This window comes from Aspergillus affinis (genome assembly GCF_023601865.1).
Source record: "Aspergillus affinis strain CMG 70 chromosome Unknown NODE_45_length_233477_cov_87_579804, whole genome shotgun sequence".
Classification (NCBI taxonomy): Eukaryota; Fungi; Ascomycota; class Eurotiomycetes; order Eurotiales; family Aspergillaceae; genus Aspergillus; species Aspergillus affinis.
The window spans coordinates 101,410-118,886 of NW_026515826.1; the positions used below are offsets into that span (position 1 = coordinate 101,410).

Below are 17,477 nucleotides of genomic sequence, written 5' to 3' on the forward strand. Positions count from 1 at the left end.
TGCATAATAATGATTACTATAGTGAACTACCATAATATGATAATATCCTCTTAAAAACCCAGGGAAGTGGAAGCAGCGGGGGTGGACAATTGATGGGTTTAGCTGAAGGCTTGTAGAATCGGGTCTAGGAAAGGCTAAGTCTGCCATGTCCACGTCTGCCTGGTCCATGATGTATGTACATACATCCACCCATGCAGGTGTGTGTCCTATCCATGACATGTATTGTGATGTATGAGCAGATGAAACAACCCTCAGTACCTCCTACACCATGGTCACCGTACTGGAGTAAACCGATCGAGTAAAAAACCAGAAACAAGAATTGTAAATCAGGAAATCCAATAAAGGCGACCGGGAGGGTTCTCCACCCACACGGCGTGCTCAGCTTCCAGCCAGGATGTGAGGATGGAGGATGCAGGGCGAAGCTGACAGGCAGATTGCCTTCTCCCCGAAAGTACCTCCCTTGCCTCCTCCCTACTGAAGAGCCGGATGCCCAGACACTCCAACAGAAGAAAAGAAGACCAGACAAAAGAAATGTGAGATCCGCGACCTTAATTCAACTCGTTGGAATGTTTAATCCCCAGTGATGCCAATCATAAGCCGACTCTATATCTACCTGAGTATATATTCTTATTCCTGTTCTCTGCCTACTTACCTACCTGCCAGACGAAGGGCGGTTAGGACGTAATAGCAAGAGGTACGGTACCTCATTGAATCTCTCATCCCAGTCAAAGGAATCAGAAAACCCCAAAGGCAAAAAATAAAAAATAAAAAAAATAAATAAATAAAAATAAGAAAAGAATAAATCAAATGAAATCAAATCTAAACCCCCTTTCCGCCCAATACGATGAAATGGGGCGATGGATGGGGACTTCTGGCAGGGGTCTGAAGGGCTACAGTACGCTGTACGGACGACTAGTGACTAGTCCAGGGGACTAGTACGCCGTACTAGTTCGACAATATTGCGTAGAGACTACGCCGTCGCTATCATCGTGGTTATGAACGACCGACTCCGTACTTCCTTAGCCCTAGCTAGTCCTACGGTCCTCCCGGGTTGAATAAAGAACCTATTCTAGTATCAGAGAATGAAAGGATCGTGGAGCCTCGGCTCGACCCAATCACGAGACAGACTGGCGACGGTCCGATCGGGCTCCATGTCGACGGGACGGAGTATCTGCTCTTGCTTCTGGCTCTTGCTCTGGCGAAGCAGGTACGCATGCAGGGTGGGAAATCATGCTGGCCCTTTCGGGGATAACAGAAGGACCGAGGGGGTCGGGGGCAAATTTGTCACAAAATACGATTTTGACAGGGATCTGGATCTCCGTTTTCTCCCTCATTCCATTCTGCCTCGCCATTTCCCATGACTTGTAAAGATATCATCATCATCATCTGACCTCGCCGCGCAGGGGTGGGGGGGTGACGACCAAGCAAGAACCGAGCCGAACCCAAGGCAAAGCAGGCCGCTTTCCAATTCAATTCCGGACTGGTCGCCTGTCATCCTTTCTCGTAGTTACCAGATTGTTTCTCCCACTCCCGTATTGTTCGATGCTAGGAAGCGTTAGCTCAGCAGGCATCGACCGGGATACCCTCGTCATCCACGCAGGCACCTGAACTGTTGGGACCCATTTTGGCGGACGAGTGATTTTTTGGTTTTTGGAGAGGGAAAAAAAAAAAAAAAAAAAAAAAAAAAAAATTGAGTTGAAAGAATAATGGAAATGAAAATATTAATAAAAAAGAGGGGCGACTCGAGTGTTTCCACCGCACGACACAAGCGCGCCTTTTTGAAATTCCCTCTTCTCGACGGGGTGGATCATTATCATTTCTCATTCGGAATGAACGTCTTGTGTAGATCCCTTTTGAAACCGTGGCTTGGTGAATCAGCAGGGAACCCCTTCTGGGATTCCAAGTGACAAGTCCTGAGTCCGATCATCAGCGCATTGTTTGCATGAGGGAAGCACCCTGCAGCAGAACGGCAGGTCTAACTACTAGTGTAGGAGCCTGTATGCGGTAACCAAGGCAGTGACTTACTGGAAGGAGGTACGTACATATGTTCAGGGAGGAAGACGAAGTACGGGTGTTAGTATGTACTCCGTACGGTGGAAGTCAAGCGAGTAACGTGGTGGACAAAGGCAAGCCCAAGCCATCATGCAGCTCCGGAGTGGATGGCGATGCCCAGACTGGCTGCAGATGCGCTGCACAGGACCCGAGAACTCTGGGCGAGAGTCGGAAGCTATTTCATCACACTCCTTCGATGGATTGATGAAATGATGAAACCTCGTCGCGATCACCACCACATGGGCCTTGACTTGACTGTCACTGTCACTGTCAGTCACTGTACTCAGTAGTGGAGTGGACTCCGTAGAGTCAAAGTGGCTCCGGACGGACCGCTCGCAGGCGATCAATAGTCACGCTGACTGGCGGCTTGGCGAAATGTGCCTCACTCTTGGGTGGTTTGGAACAGCCGCGACTGGCGACAAATTCCCCCCCCCCCCCCCCCCCCTTCTTCTTTGGCCCCAGTTGAATCACTAGTTCCATTTGGATCCAGATCAATCCCTGTCCCGTCCGGTTGACCTGACCTGACTGTATCGAATAATCTAATAACCAATTATAACCATGGTCAGGACATCCGCCCTTGACGAGAACAATTCTACTAGTAGTACCGAAGGGAGGGAGAGCGATCGGCCGCCAGCTCGTTTCTCTCTCTCCCTCTCTGTCTCCGTTGCCATCGACGGGCCGGCCCTTCTCCAGCTGATGGTCAGACTGGTCAGACTGGTCAGTCCCCGTATTTTTGTCCCTTCGTAGACGTCAGGTTTCTGGTTGTACTGTATCGTCGGAGCACGTGGAACTGCAAAGGAAAGTGCTGTGTAGGAAACTCCAGACTCACACTCACACTCACACTCACAGTATGTACATCTCTCAAGACCTGCAGTGATGCATTCCACCGATGGATCGCGAGACGGGCCTAGAGAGATTAGCGGTAGCCCCGGGGGAGCTAGAGAGATCGATGGATCGCTTGAGGACACAGTAGTGAACCATTCGCCCGGTGCAACAGGATTTAGATCCGGTCGCGGGAGGGGAGGGACCACTGGGTATTGCCTACTCTGGAGGACTACAGTACGGAGTATGTATGTACACACTACGGTGTACACAGTTAACCACTTTCTTATTTTCTCTCCTCCTTTTCCAATTTAAAGGAGATTCCAACCCCCAGATTCGGAGGATATTGTATCGGAGGGTCTACCCACGTATACATAATACCGGGGTCAGTCTCATCCTCTCATTTCTCAGTAGCCGCCAATGGCCCCGGAAATTCCACCGCGGCTGACTGGTGTGCATGCATGCGAGCAGAAGGAATGCAGGCCTCGCCGTGCTGAGTGAGATTGGGCTAAAAATGGACGGCGCCCTCGTGATCGTCAGGGCGTCCGCTGGAGGGAGGGGGCGACGCAATCAGAAACCGGCCTGAAAGGTGATAGATAGAAGGTGATAGATCCACCATGAGTTAACTACGTACTCCGTAAATCACTAAGTCTAACTACAATAAGTTAATTTATTAAGGCAGCTCTGATTACGTAACCACGACTGCCGATCCAGAGTATACGTACGGAGTAGGGCACTCGACGCCGGACGTCACCACCTTATAACCAAGCAAATCCATGATAGATCGAGTTCCAAATTACGCATAGAAACAGTAGAGAACAAATCGACAGACTATCCGTACACGCAACCCTTTCGTTCCAGGACCTCGCTCTTCTCCGCTTGTCATTCTATCCCTTGATTTGCACGTAGATGGAGGAACGGGGAATGGAAAACGCAGTCGCCTTCATTAACGCAGGGAAATCCATATAAATCAAACTAGCCGCGACATGGAACACACACGGGGAAACATAAGCGAACGAAAAAGATCAACAATCACACGTGCGCCGACATTCCCAGAAACCTGCAATTCAATCACCGTCCAGTGTACGTAGAGTATCTGGGACCCAAGTAAGTAACGCCTTCAGATGGTGGCAAGACCATTCGGTCCTGCGGTTTCTTAGGGGGAGGAGACAGGAACATACCGCCAGATTCTTGCGCGCATGTCACCGCTACCAGTCGCGAACAGATTGTTCGTGGGGCTGGGGGCAACCGAGATAACTGCGTGGCCGTGTTAGCACAGAGGTTCATCGCCAGGTGCTCGAGCGCTTAAGCGCAGACTTACCGGAGTTTTTGTGTCCTTGGAGCATCATCTGCGCGTTTCCGGTGATAGGGTCCCAGAACTGAACGCCTCGGTCCTTCGAGCCACTCATAACCCAGTGACCGTCGGGAGTCAGACAGACACTGAGAACGAAGTCCTGTCCAGTCAAGTCAGCAACCGACAAACATCTACCGGATATCCCTCCCCAAAAGAGGAAAGAAAAGAAATGAAAGCAAAAGGTAAAATAGAACAGGGACAACTAGCGACCGACATACCTTGTGACCCTCAAAGGTTCGGATGCATTTACCACCTTTGGACCCGGTTCCGGGGTAGGCTCCGCGGGCAACGTTAAGCTCCCAAAGCTTAATCGTTTTGTCGAGACTGCCACTGACAAGATCCCGACCGTTGGGGGCAAATGCCACCGAGTAAACGCTGTCTTTGTGACCATCCGGGCTCTCAAGGCGCTCCACCAAGTATCCGGTCGTCGTGTCCCAAACGCGAACGCTCTTGTCCAGAGATCCGGCTGCAACGTAGTGACCGTCAGGGGACATGGCGACGGTGGTCACTCCGTCTTCGATGCTGAGTGTGTAGACAAGCTTCCCATCTAGAATATCCCAAAGACGCACGGTCTTGTCGCCACTACCGGACGCGATGTAGCGGCCGTTGCCGGCGAAGTCAAGGGAATAGATATCCTGCTCATGACCCGTGAAAATATGTTTGATGGTTCGGGCGGCAATGTCCCACACCTATGTTCCGTATCGTTAGCCTTCTCTCACACAGGACCAGCGAAGGAGACCGGGGGCGGAGTGGAATTTCGGACTTACGCGAATTTGTTTATCTTCGGCTCCGGTGGCGAGATACTTTCCGTCCGGGCTGAAGCAAACGCTACGGATGTAAAGATCTCCGTTCTTGTCGACGTTCTCGTCTTGCAATGTGGCGACGTTCTGACCGGTGGTGACGTCGAAGATTTGGGCGGAGCGGTTGCAGCCGGTAGCCAGGTATTTACCATCCCGGCTGAAACGAACGCAGCACACGACGCTATCATGGACAAGATGGTGGACGAGCTCGACGTCCAGCACTCGTTGCACCTCGGGGTTGAAGACGGCATACCAGTCGGCCCCCTCTCGCTTCTGCGAGGCAGGCAAGTCATCGGGGTTCCAGTTGGCCAGCATGTTGCCGGGACGTTCGCGCACGATGGCCTGGCTAGGAGGGGTAGGCCGCGCCAATTGAGGAGACACGCGAGGGTCCGGGTAGGCCAGCTGGTGGGTTTGCTGGGGAGTCGCTGGGCCGGGAGGAGCCCGGGGTCTCTTTCCCGGGCCCGGGGAGGCGGTTGGAGGAGGAGGGGGTCCATAACCTATACAATATTGAAAGAGACGGGGTTAGAGATTCCTTGAGAAGAACAAGCGCAAATGTAGTCACAACATACCGTTCACAGCAGCGCCAGGTTGATATCCCCCAAAGGAGCTCTGCGGTGGTTGAGGGGCTCCTTGTTGAGCCGCGGGAGCAGGCTGTTGAAGGGTATGCTGGGGAGGCTGCTGATCCTGGGGAGGGGGAGGGGCAAGACCGGGACCACTACCTCCTTGGTTGGTCATAATACCGCCGAATAGGTTGCTTGGGCCATGGCCCAGTGCGGGTGGAGGGGGCTGAGAAGGGCCGGCATGCGGTGCAGGACCGGCAATATGGGACGAAACAGTCGGCACACCGCGCGACTCAAGCTCATGTCGCAACACCCGAATCTCCGCTTCATAACTATTGAAGCCGCGAGGTTAGCCCTCTTCAATAAATAGCGTCACTTGCGCCGGAGAGTGATGGAGAGAGAGGAGGGAGAAATGAGGGGGGGGGGGGGGGCACGCACTCTTGTTTCATCTTAATCTGTGCTTGTTCCAATTGGTAGACCTTCTGTCGGATCATCTCCATTTCCTGAAGTTGCCCAGTTACTGCGGGGGGAGGAGGGATCGAGTCAGCAGATGATCGAATGATCGTATCAGTGTCATTTTCGTAGTCGAGATGGAGCAACGTTGGGGGAGGAAGTGACGGTCTGCCAGTCTCCAACCGGGGAAAAGACAGGTCCGGGAAGCCATGTGAGTGTGGGGAAGAGGAAGAAAGTAACATACATTGGTGTTCGAACTCGCCAGTGCTTCTTGACTGGTTTTCGAACTCCTGGCGCAACTGGTCCAACAGCTCCGTCAGACGGGAGTTGGGCGCGGGAACCATCCCGCGATGTGCGTTGTACATTGCGCGTAATACGTTCCTATCCGGGTTGTTTGCTTCGAGATAACCAGAAGCACGGGAGGAAGTAATGAATTGACAGTACAAATAAACCTTCCGCGATCAGGGAGGAAGGGTGATGAGGTTGGGGTTGGGTTGTTCGCGGCGAGAGAGCGAGACACGAACGATGGGGTTTTCAATTCGGCGACCGGACTGACCAGAGACGACAGAAACTGCTGAGCAGGAACGTCAATGCAGCCGCATCCCAGCGCGCTCCGAAAGGAACAACCGCTGCGACCGAGTCGGGGGGAATAGATTGCAATGGACGAAAGTCAAATCAGAGCAGGCGATGGATGAATTGATGGGGGTGGTGGGAGAGGAGGGTAAGGAAGGTCAGGATAGATACGATAGATGACAGTCGAGAGCTCGAGCGCAAGGTCGGCGTGACTCGATGGGGGCGACGGGCGGCTGAGAGTTTGGCGCGAGAAGCGAGGCGATAGGCGAGAAGCGACCTGGGCGCGCCCCCCTTTTTAGTCCGGCGGGGCTTCCCGAGAACCGTTTCTCTTCTCTTCTTTTCTTTTCACTTTTCACCGAGTCCTTCGACGGCAGATACTCCTCAGGTTCTCTCCGTGCAGAAGGGAATATACATACTAGGACTGAATGCCGTCAAAGTCATTACTATACCTAGCACAGAGTATTAAGGATCGAGATCAATCCCTCTGTCGATTCAGTATATATAAAGAGCAATCTACCGAGCATTTGGTGAATACAGAAATAACTAAATCTATTGTCTATTATCGGAGTGCAGCTCCAGATCCCATCAGACCACCGTAGAGTTAAGAGTATAGCGCGGAGCAACGCTAAGGCGGCCTGCAAAATGCAGGTACACAATGGAATAATCTGACTGTCCTACGGGTGCGGAGTACCCTTCAATAGTTACTACTACCGTGATATACAATCACATACCCAGAATTCTGTCCTGATGAAGGCTCATAATCGGCAATTGACTTTTTCTCTTCTACGGAGAACTTCTGTGGAATAATTTCCCCTGATGATCTTACTCAGTACCTTACCTCCTCCCCCCACTCCCCGAGAGTCACCGGCCAGACTCTGCTCAAGGGAAAAGACCGAGAGAGAGCGAAGGGAGGAAGGGGGGCAAATCTTTTTTTTCTTTATAATCAAACAAGTAAACGGCTACCGTCTTTCCGCCTGGTGTGATGCCACGCTTGATTCCAATAGGCGGCTTGCTTTCTTATTTTCCCCGACCTTCTGGAAACCTTCGGGTCTTCCACTCTTCTTCATCTTAATTTCCCTGCCGAATACTAGTGCACCGCTGTACTTATCGATCTTACCACTCCTTCCCTTCCCCTTCCTTTCTTCCCTTTCCTCTTTTTCCTCTTCCCCCTCCATTCTTTTCTTCCTTCCTCTTTGCCCCCCACCACCTTTACATTCATTTTATTAGCGCACCATGGATATCGCCCTCGAGATCTGGGACACCTTCATTGGTGATCCTTTGTACGCCACGCTGCTTCCAGTGTCTCTGTCCTCATCAGTCTCCTTTCCTGGGTTTACCAATGCTGCCAACAGCACGTTGTCCTTCTTCGGCGCGTCTCAACCTTTCACCTATGAACCGGCTACCCAATTGATCTACTTGGAACCATCCAAGTATGCATACATGAGCGCCTGGCCTAGAAACAACATCTATCGCCAATTTTTGAGTTTCTTTCTGATTGTTTGGTATGTCGCATCTACTTGATATTGCACTGATACCGACTGCTAACTACCTCCCCCCTTGGATATAGGATTTTTGGCTTCATCGTTTACTTTATCTCCGCGACCCTTTCGTACATATTCATCTGGGATAAAACTACCTTCAAACACCCCAAATTCCTCAAAAACCAAATCCCCATGGAAATCGCCCAAACCATGGGGTCCATGCCTATCATGTCCCTGTTGACCGCGCCATTTTTGGTCCTCGAGGTCCGGGGATATGCTAAGCTTTACGATGGATTTTCGGAGGAACCGTTCCCGTATTATAGTATCCTGCAGTTCCCATTGTTCATCGCTTTCACCGACCTTTGCATCTACTGGATCCATCGCGGCCTGCATCACCCGTTGATCTACAAGACTCTGCACAAGCCTCACCACAAATGGATTATGCCCAGCCCGTATGCATCGCACGCATTCCATCCGCTGGATGGCTGGTCGCAAAGTGTTCCCTACCACGTGTTCCCGTTCATCTTTCCTCTTCAGAAATTCGCCTACGTGATCCTTTTCGGTTTCATCAACCTGTGGACTGTCTTGATTCACGACGGGGAATATGTTGCGAACAGCCCGGTGATTAACGGCGCGGCCTGTCACACGATGCACCATCTCTACTTCAACTATAACTACGGACAGTTCACCACTCTCTGGGATCGTCTCGGAGGCAGTTACCGCCAGCCCAACGAGGAGCTCTTCCGCCGCGAGACGAAAATGGGCGAGAAAGAGTGGAAGCGACAAACTAAGGAGATGGAGAGTATCCTCAAGGACGTTGAGGGCGACGACGACCGCAAATACATGGTAGAGGAAGAAACCAAGAAACAGTTGTGATTTGGCCTTGGAGTTTTGCGAGAGATGATCCCTGCAAGCCGACCCAGGCATTGTCGCTTCCTTCTCTGTCGAGTTGCTCTTGCTTGCAGCTTGGGAAGGGATCGAAAGTACGACGAATCTCAACCGTCCTGACTAGGACCGAAAAAAAAAAAAGAAAGAAGAAAATCTGTGTATCTTGGTCTTTCATCAGATAATATGGCCAGTCACGAGTCTCATATATTTTTCTGCTTCCTGCCTGCGCCGCTGGTGTACAACAAACAGAGCCTTCAGTACAGTGTTTAATATCCCCTTGCTCTTTTGCCTTTGCCCGTCATATCTTATTCTAATTTACCTTCTTAATATCTTTCAACGTGCTTTCACTTTGTTGGTGCTTCCTGGCGCTGGGTCATCATGGATTGAGGGCATACCCTTGATCGCCCATTGGCCTTTTATTGTTTGTTCTCTTTTCAATTCTTTTTTCAATTCTATTGTACATTAATATTTCAGGAACTTGTGATGATGCCGAGGGGTGGTGGCTTTTGAAGGCGGCCATTCTGAAGACCAAGAAACTTTTCTTATAACGCAATGGCACATTCTTATGATTTATGTGAACTTAGAAGTCAAAGTCGAGGGGTCTCTTGTTAATCAATTGATTATACAACTACAAAAATAAGTCTGAGTCTGACGGTGGATCTAATGCATCCTCCGGGCCGCTCAGTCCCGTTATTGGTTTGCCTTAAAATGCCTCGAAAAGCAAAAGCTTCGTTCACCTCTGCTCTCTACCTGGCATCTACAATTGATGTCCTAGGGTCCAGCATCGATACGCTCAGGAAATGTCAGCGGCTCCGTCGGGTTCGGCGACATCCATGTCCCCATCAACGGACGCACTCGCAGCGGCTGCGTCTCCCGAAGGAAGGGCAGGCGCCTGTGTTCCAACGGGAGTGGCCGAGACCATAGCCTCGGTGATGAACGATTCCTCGACAGCAGCCTTGCGCCGGAAAACCCTCAGCCACCGAGAGCCCCATTGTCGGATGATGACATCTTCCGGGAGGTTGCCACTTCCGTCGCCCCGTTCCATGAGCTCGTCGTTACTTCCACCCGCGACGGGGGCGATGGAGTCCTCGATAACCTTGAAAAGAGCCTGCATGTCCGTCCTCTCCCGGGTCAAGGTCTCGTCCAGGACGCTCAGTTGGGGCTCGTACAGTCCCGTTTGGATTCGTGCGGCAACGATCTGCCGTAGGCGGTTGGTGACTTTGCCGACAGTGGCCGCAATCATCTCAAAGACGTGAGTCTTGGCCAGGATAGACCCTGCGTCTAGTTTATCCACCAGAGCCCATTCAATGACCGAGAGTGGCGTCAGGATAGTGTAGTTGAGCAGTTTGTCGATGATGTTGATGCCGATACCCGGTTGATCGGCCCAATATTCCATAACCGAGGAGATGATCTGGCGACGCGCAAGGGGGGACTTCGGTCCGATGGCTAGTAGTCGTTCCTTATTCCTCTCGATACACGACAAGACGTGCGAAAGGGATTTCGAGCCCACAAAGCAAATAGCCGTGACAAATGCATCGGTTGAAGGAAGCATTGGGACTTCGACGCCTAGCGACTGGGCTTGCTCCTCGATAGACGAAATTACGGGCTGGATGTCATCATCAGAAGCCTTCTTGCGGATGAGCTGCATGAGTTCCCTTCCTTCGGTAGCATATGGCGTAGCTAAGGATAAGGGAAAAGGGTTTGATTAGCTTGCGACAAAGTCCGTAGAATCCAAATGCCAAACAGGGTTCCCACTCACTATCGACGGAGTACTTGAAATCGGGGGTGTCTTTCTCCTTTCCCTCTGTTATCAAATCCTGGTAAGGGTCTGGAAGGGTGCCTCTGATGCGCTGCGCAAAGCTCAACCGAATCTCCTTATCAAGCGCCCCAGTGATAAAAGCCATTCTTGGATGGACTGGGGGGAGTTCAAGGTCATCAATCCTAACGAGTGGTCAGCCTCCTGGATAATTCAAACATCGACCTAGAGAAATACAAACCATTCGCTCCATTTCCACGTGAACCCGAAGTTGCTCAGGTGATGTGAGAACCAGTCCAAGAATCGGTGGTTGAGATCAAGGTCGATGCTTTCCAGACCGCGGTACAAAAAGCGAATAGCACGCCCTAAGCTCGGAGCAATAGCGGCCGGTGCGATTTTACAGCATTCCGTCAGAACGGAGTGGTAGTAAACAAGTTTATGCTCCGGAGAAGGGAGGTGAAATAGTTGGGAGAAAACCGCATCCACGGCAACATCTTCTGGCTTCCATGTAGGTCGATCTCCGGGGATCTCTCGTAACCGGTCAAAAGGCGTTGCGCGCTTCACGAAGGTATGGGGCGTGAAGTAGCAATCCACATCTATGAGAAACTTGGCTGTTGCGATGCGATTGAAGTCAAGAATATTGATGGTGTCGACTAGGGTGTCTCGCAGCAATAACGAAGATATGTCTGATGTAGGGGGCACGGTCTCCATATCCTGGTTTTCGTAGACTGAAAAGTAGACTTCCGGGAAGATCGCTCTCGTTCCGTTCTTGACGGGGTTGGGGACGGTCACTTGAGGAAAAGCATGCTTTGCCCCTGTCTCAAGGAGATTTTCATTCTCTTCCCCTTGAACGCCGCTCCAGGGACGAGGAAGGCACGCAAGTTCCCAGCCGCGGGTGGCCTCTTGTTGGAGTTGCGTCTGAAGCAAGCTAATAACGCTTTGGACGGCGCCTGGTTGCTCACCCTCTGGACCGAAGGGTTTCACCAAGTCGACCAGTGTATGGGGGGTGGAGGCGATGATATCTGTCTTTTCAAGAAGGGCGGATGCTGAGGTTTCGCAGCCAGTTGCGGGGGAGGCCATCACATATGGAATTGTGAACAGGATGATTTTCACGAGCTCCAAACCAAGTAACTGCGCGTCGTTAAAGGTCAACAAGGGTAAACCATACGGTAAGATGAGCGCAACTACTCACATCCTCGGAAGAAGTTGTCTGAAGATCAACTGCGCGGGTGAAGAGCTCCTCCAGGATAGGGAAGATACCATCGCCTTCGAAGATGGACTGAAGACAGCCCAAGAATCGGAGAAGAAGCTTTGTCTCACGCCATCCACCTGCTTCAATGTAATTTTGCAGAAGTTCACCTGCTTTCTTCAGAATGTCGGAGGTAAGTTCTGATTTATAGGCATTGGCAACGAGCGTGATTGCAGCGATGAAAGGGATCTTCAACGGTTGTTCGAGAACACTGCCAAGAGACTCTCGTCAGCACTTGGATACTTAGCATCAAGCAAAGGGGAGGCTCAAACAGACAGGTCAAGTGAGATATCAACAAATGTGTTCCTTAGCTCCTCATCTTCGTAATTGTCTGCCACGCTTTTCGCGATATGAACCGCATCGTCTTCCACCCTTCTGGCTGCCTGAGAAAGAGAGTATGAGTGAGAATCCCCATGTCTGATATAAACGCTGTCTAAGGCTTCTGTCGGGAGAGAAGGGGGGTGGGTGGGTAATTCATACGGATTCGGCGATGCTCAGCAGTTGCCTCCGAACCTTGACGACCAAGGGCTCCTCGTACCTGCGCCGCTGCTGGCGGCGGTCATAGTCATCATCATCTGGAGATTCTCGTTAGGCTTGGTAGCGTTTATCACGCGGGTGGCATTGGTGACTGGACGGTATTAAGCTGCAAAGCGGACTTACCTCTGTAGCGCCTCTTGCGACCACCCCTAGGTCCATGGTGTCGGCGTTCGTAGTCGGCCATGGCTGGACCTTATTGCTCGTACAAGGTACTTTGTGCACGAATTGTCCCCCTGAATAAGAGCTGGGAAGGAATTGGCAAATGCGACAAACAAGGTAGAGAGCTATAAGCTCTTTTGCTGGAGATACCAATCAACCAACCGCGTGCATGTACGAGCAAAAACACCGCCTGTGCAGGGACCTCGGGAACAGAGATCATCCGCCCCGGTGATTATATAAGAACCAAGTAGTGCCAGTTCTCATGGTCTATTGAACTATGGGCCTGGTCTTTAAAAAAAAAAACAACCAAAATATACAGAGAGACAAAAGGGACAGAATCCCTTCGCTTCATTTTCCATTTCTTTCTAAGCAACCTATGGAAATATTCCGACAATAGAAAGTGGAAACAGCCGGCACGGAAGGACGAGAAGAACAAGAGGCGAAATCAAATCAAAATCAAAATAACTGATGGTTATTTGGGGGCATGGGGATAAAGAATCTGTTTCGTACAACAGCAGTCAACATAAGCTACAGCCGTAAAACAGTGATTATGCACTCTAAAGAAGGTAAGTGACCCAGTATACTTCATGAGAGGCTCTAGGATAGAGGGAAACCAAGGGTACAACTAGTCAAAGGAAAGAGATGAGTCGGGTTCTCTTGAAATTAAGAAACATGTACCTTCATCACGGGAAAAGCTGAGATAAATATGATCACCAGAGTAAAATGGATAGAACTGGACATAACAGGAATAAGAATTATAACACAGAAGGGCTGGAGAAAAGAAACATATGGGCAAGGAACAGACACGGATGGGAAAATGGATAAATGCGCATACGAACGAAATGGGCGTAGAGGAAAACAGGAAAGGAGTCTCTAAAGCTGCAAGTCAGGAGGTATGATCTTCCAGACATATATTCAAAGCATCTCCATAAGCGCATCCGTGATGCGCAATGGAAGCTGAAGAAATCCTCGTAATATCTGACGCATTGATAGGTTATTCATCTTCCCATCCATGTTTATCACACTTGCGTTGTCCATTTCCATGGCCCTTCCTTTCAATTGAGATTTGAAGCTATGCAGGCTCGCACTCCGGAAAGGCAGACTCACGCAATAAGGGTATCACTTTTCTCTCCTCTGAGCTGTCTCAGACACCTCAATAAACTCCAGACAATGTCACTTCGTCACACTCTTTGAGTGACGAAATCATGATCCACAGTCTTTAAAAGAACTTTTCCAGTTGTGATAGGGGAACATTCCCTTTCCTCCTGGGTCTTTCCTTCCACAATTTTTTTTCTGGCTTTTTTTCTTGTTTTTTTCTCCCCGTCTCTCTTTTCGAGTTGCTGATTTTCTTAATCTTGCGCTTCTGTTCTGCCCTATTCCATATTTCCACAGAGAAGCCAGCCCCTGAATTTCTCGCCGAGAGAATAGGTATACAACCCCAACCTCTCCCCTATGTTCTGAAACTGCCCGACGCATAAAGAGGAACTTGTATGGCATGACATCAGATGATTGCCGCACACATGTAGCAGCGCTCTGACCAGGCATGTACTTCGTAAAATCGCACAACTTGACTCAATCGAGGCGTGCTATCATTTCATCTTTCGTAAGGGGTGTGAAGTTATCGATATCTAACCCACGAGCTTCGAGCGTGGGGCGGGCATGGGGAGGGACGAGTCGCGAGTTCATGGCCGGTGCGATAGAGAGTTCTACAGTTTCGTTAGCGCATAGTTCGCTGTTCATCTCTCATCCCCTAGCCTGTCCTTTGAAAACCCCTCGAACAAACCAAATGGAGAGGGAAGATTCGGGTGGACCGGAACATACCATGTTTAGAGAAATCGAAGAGATTGGGCAAATCCCTTGACGAGCTGTTGGGGTGCCGGGAGTCAGGCAACTTGGTGTTGGGGTCTCTGAGTTCGTCAAAGAATGGGTGACACATAGCCTCGATGGCAGAAAGACGCTGGGTCGGCGTGTATTCGAGCAGAGCGGAGATCAGGTCAATGGCCTCGTGGGGAGCCCGTCGAAAGACCTATAGACGCTAAATTAGCCCCCCCACCAAAAAACTTGGACAGCGGTCCCTGCGACATACCTTATTGAACGGGTGTGGCTTGATCTGAGGGAATTTGTGCTCCATATAGTTGGGATTCATGGTGCGAATCTGCTCACGAGTTGGCGTTCCCAACACTTTGATGATTTCCACAAGTTGATCAATCCCCGACTCTCCCGGGAAGAGGGGTTGTCCAAGCATCAGCTCGGCCATCACACAGCCAGTCGACCATACGTCTGCCAGAGGTTAGTCGTCTGAGATCGCCTGTCTTCGGGGTTCCGGCAGTTACCAATCTTCGTGGTATAGTTAGTTGCGCCAAAGATTAACTCTGGGGCGCGATAGTAGCGAGAGCAGATGTATGACACGTTTGGCTCGTTTTCGACAAGAATCTTGGCGGAACCGAAATCGCAGAGCTTCAAAATACCGCTGTTGGGATCGAGCAACAAGTTCTGGGGTTTGATGTCGCGGTGGCAGATGCCCTGGGAGTGAATGTACGCCAGGGAACGAAACAGTTGGTAAATGTAAAGTTTGACTTCTAGCATGGGCATGGTCGTTTTCAGTTTGTTGAAATACCGCGAGGCCCGATACACAGTCTCCGGGACATATTCAAGGACAAGGTTCAAGTACACTTCGTCCTTCTGGATTTGACAGTCAAGTGCGGTTAGTGGCGTGGATCATGGCTTTAGAAAGACTGGAAGAGGGTTCTGCATACGCGCTCGCCATTGGAATAATAGAAAGCTTTCAGCTCAACTATGTTGGGATGGCGCACAATCCGCATGATCTGTAGCTCACGGTTCTGGACTGTCATTTAGGCAAACGCGTACATGACGAAGAGCGACGGGCGATAGTATACCTTGAAACGCTTGTCTTGGAGGACTCGTTTAATCGCAGCATCCTCGCCGCTGGGCATCATCTTGGTTTGGAAAACCACACCGAATGACCCATTGCCGACAATTTTGCATTGTGAGTAGGAGATCTCCTTCGTTTCCCCGGTCAGTCCATCTTGGACCTTTTCACGAACGACCTCTGTGTGGTCCACAAGAGCAGAACAAGTCAGTATTGAAGGCCCAGGAATACTGTTGGAATAATGAAATCGGACGAGGGAAATTATTGCTTACCACCCATGCGCAAGCTTGAGAATACCCCAGGCCTATTCTGTGACATCACGGACGTCTGATGGAGAAGGAAGCAGGCGTCAAGTCAGGCAGCGCTATCGGGAGAAGGGGGGACTGCAGTTCAACAGTGAGTGGCGGGAAGAGGCGTAGAAGTAAAACGTGAGGTCCGTTTTGGGCGGAGAGTAGTCGGTGGAGCACTAGAATCGAGGGGTGCTCTGAGATGGGCGGAATATCCGAATCGTGATTGTTGAGTGGAGGAGGTGCGCGTGAGATGGAAAGGTTGAGAAGCGGACTTGTGGACGGGCGAATCGCAGGAGGGAGGGCTCAGATCAAGGGCCAATGGACTCGGATGGTGCCAAGAATACAAAGGCAGAGCAAAGCAGACCAGGCCGACCGACGCAATTTTGCAACGAGACGAGTGAAAGGCAAATCCTCTGTGCAGAGGTGTGACGGGAAAAGGGAAGGAAGGGGCGGGGGGGAGGGGAGGGGGGAAGGAATGGGAAAATTGAATAAATAAAATAAATTCAAGGGCATTTAACTCAAAAAGAGATGGAGAAATGCTCACGCCGTAGTCCGTACCAATGTGGCAGGGGGGGGGGGGAAGAGGTGGGCGGGTGGAGGAAATCCAAGGAAGGGCGGTTAAGCGGGTAGGTGGTGGTAATAGTCCTTAAGAGAGAGGGCGAGCAGGTGACGTTGATGGAGCGACGAAGCCCGAACACGCGAGGGCTGCAGGAACGCGGGAGTAAAGCACCGGGAGGAGAGGAAAGATGGCAAGGAACACACGAGCCCGCTCCGGTCAAATAAGAGAGGTTTGGTTCTGAGAAATCTGTAGAGCCCTTTTCCTTTCTTTTCTAGACTAACTATTTCATCCTCTTCTCCTTCCTCTTCTTTTCCCTCCCTCTTCAGAGACAAAGTACCAGTGACCTCTCCTTCCCTTTACATGAGGGTATACAAGTCTGCCTCCTTCTCCCTCTTTACAACTCCTTCTGTAGTGATCAGTGGAATTTACTAACATAGTCACTATCTATAACTACACTCTCTGTTCTGTTCTATACTAGGGAATTGCGTAAGGTAGGTAGTCTGGGGAGTACCCTACAATACCGGAAAGCTCGACTACTGCCATTTACATCCAACTGAAATTGCACGGAGGTACCACTATTCTGGAGAGGCCTGGTATTTATACCTAATTAGAATTGATACCTTGGTTCCAAAGCAGTAGTGACCTGCCCCCAGGGCAGGACTGGCCGGCTAGGAAAAATGACTAGTAACAGTCCGGTCAAGGTCTGTTGTGGCAGTGCCCACTCCAAAGAGGCAGGACAATGGTGGATGAGGAGTTGAGGACAGTCTTGTGGCTCACATCTGTCTACGGTAGCTGTAGGTAATCCAGACTACTTCAAAATCAGATGGTTCTTGGTGTTTTGACGGCAATGTACGCTATAATTCTGTAGGATTAGTTATTGCAGTAGGTAACAGGTAACTACCAGTGCGACTTACTGTCAGGTGGGTACTAGGTAGGCTGTGGTAAAAGGAAACATAAGGTAATATTACAAACAAAGCAAATAAATACCTCCATTTTACCCGACTGAAATCTTTGGGTATTACACCTACACCTACACCTACACCTACACCTATCC

General features: G+C 50.5%; 4 protein-coding genes across 4 annotated transcripts; 1 reads left to right on the forward strand and 3 right to left on the reverse strand.

Moving 5' to 3' along the window:
* Positions 1-4,030: 4,030 nt before the first annotated feature.
* Positions 4,031-6,406, reverse strand: rcoA (putative transcriptional repressor TupA/RocA; the record flags this gene model as incomplete). The annotated part of the gene is made up of 6 exons (XM_053100429.1): positions 4,031-4,131; positions 4,196-4,328; positions 4,447-4,917; positions 4,996-5,525; positions 5,598-5,920; positions 6,027-6,406. 6 exons carry the CDS (start codon positions 6,404-6,406, stop codon positions 4,031-4,033), a joined length of 1,938 nt encoding a protein of 645 aa, XP_052955871.1.
* Positions 6,407-7,847: 1,441 nt separating this feature from the next.
* On the forward strand, positions 7,848-8,971 carry KD926_007564 (sterol desaturase family protein; the record flags this gene model as incomplete). The annotated part of the gene is made up of 2 exons (XM_053100430.1): positions 7,848-8,116; positions 8,182-8,971. The coding sequence occupies 2 exons, from the start codon at positions 7,848-7,850 to the stop codon at positions 8,969-8,971; spliced, it is 1,059 nt and encodes a 352-aa protein (XP_052955872.1).
* Positions 8,972-9,776: 805 nt separating this feature from the next.
* Positions 9,777-12,709, reverse strand: KD926_007565 (NCBP1 family protein; the record flags this gene model as incomplete). Its single annotated transcript, XM_053100431.1, has 7 exons — positions 9,777-10,663; positions 10,743-10,924; positions 10,981-11,870; positions 11,932-12,199; positions 12,265-12,371; positions 12,469-12,563; positions 12,649-12,709. The coding sequence occupies 7 exons, from the start codon at positions 12,707-12,709 to the stop codon at positions 9,777-9,779; spliced, it is 2,490 nt and encodes an 829-aa protein (XP_052955873.1).
* Positions 12,710-14,256: 1,547 nt separating this feature from the next.
* KD926_007566 (GSK family serine/threonine-protein kinase) lies at positions 14,257-15,853 on the reverse strand (the record flags this gene model as incomplete). Its single annotated transcript, XM_053100432.1, has 7 exons — positions 14,257-14,390; positions 14,506-14,710; positions 14,771-14,964; positions 15,018-15,366; positions 15,441-15,524; positions 15,582-15,754; positions 15,847-15,853. The coding sequence occupies 7 exons, from the start codon at positions 15,851-15,853 to the stop codon at positions 14,257-14,259; spliced, it is 1,146 nt and encodes a 381-aa protein (XP_052955874.1).
* Between the last annotated feature and the right edge of the window lie 1,624 nt (positions 15,854-17,477).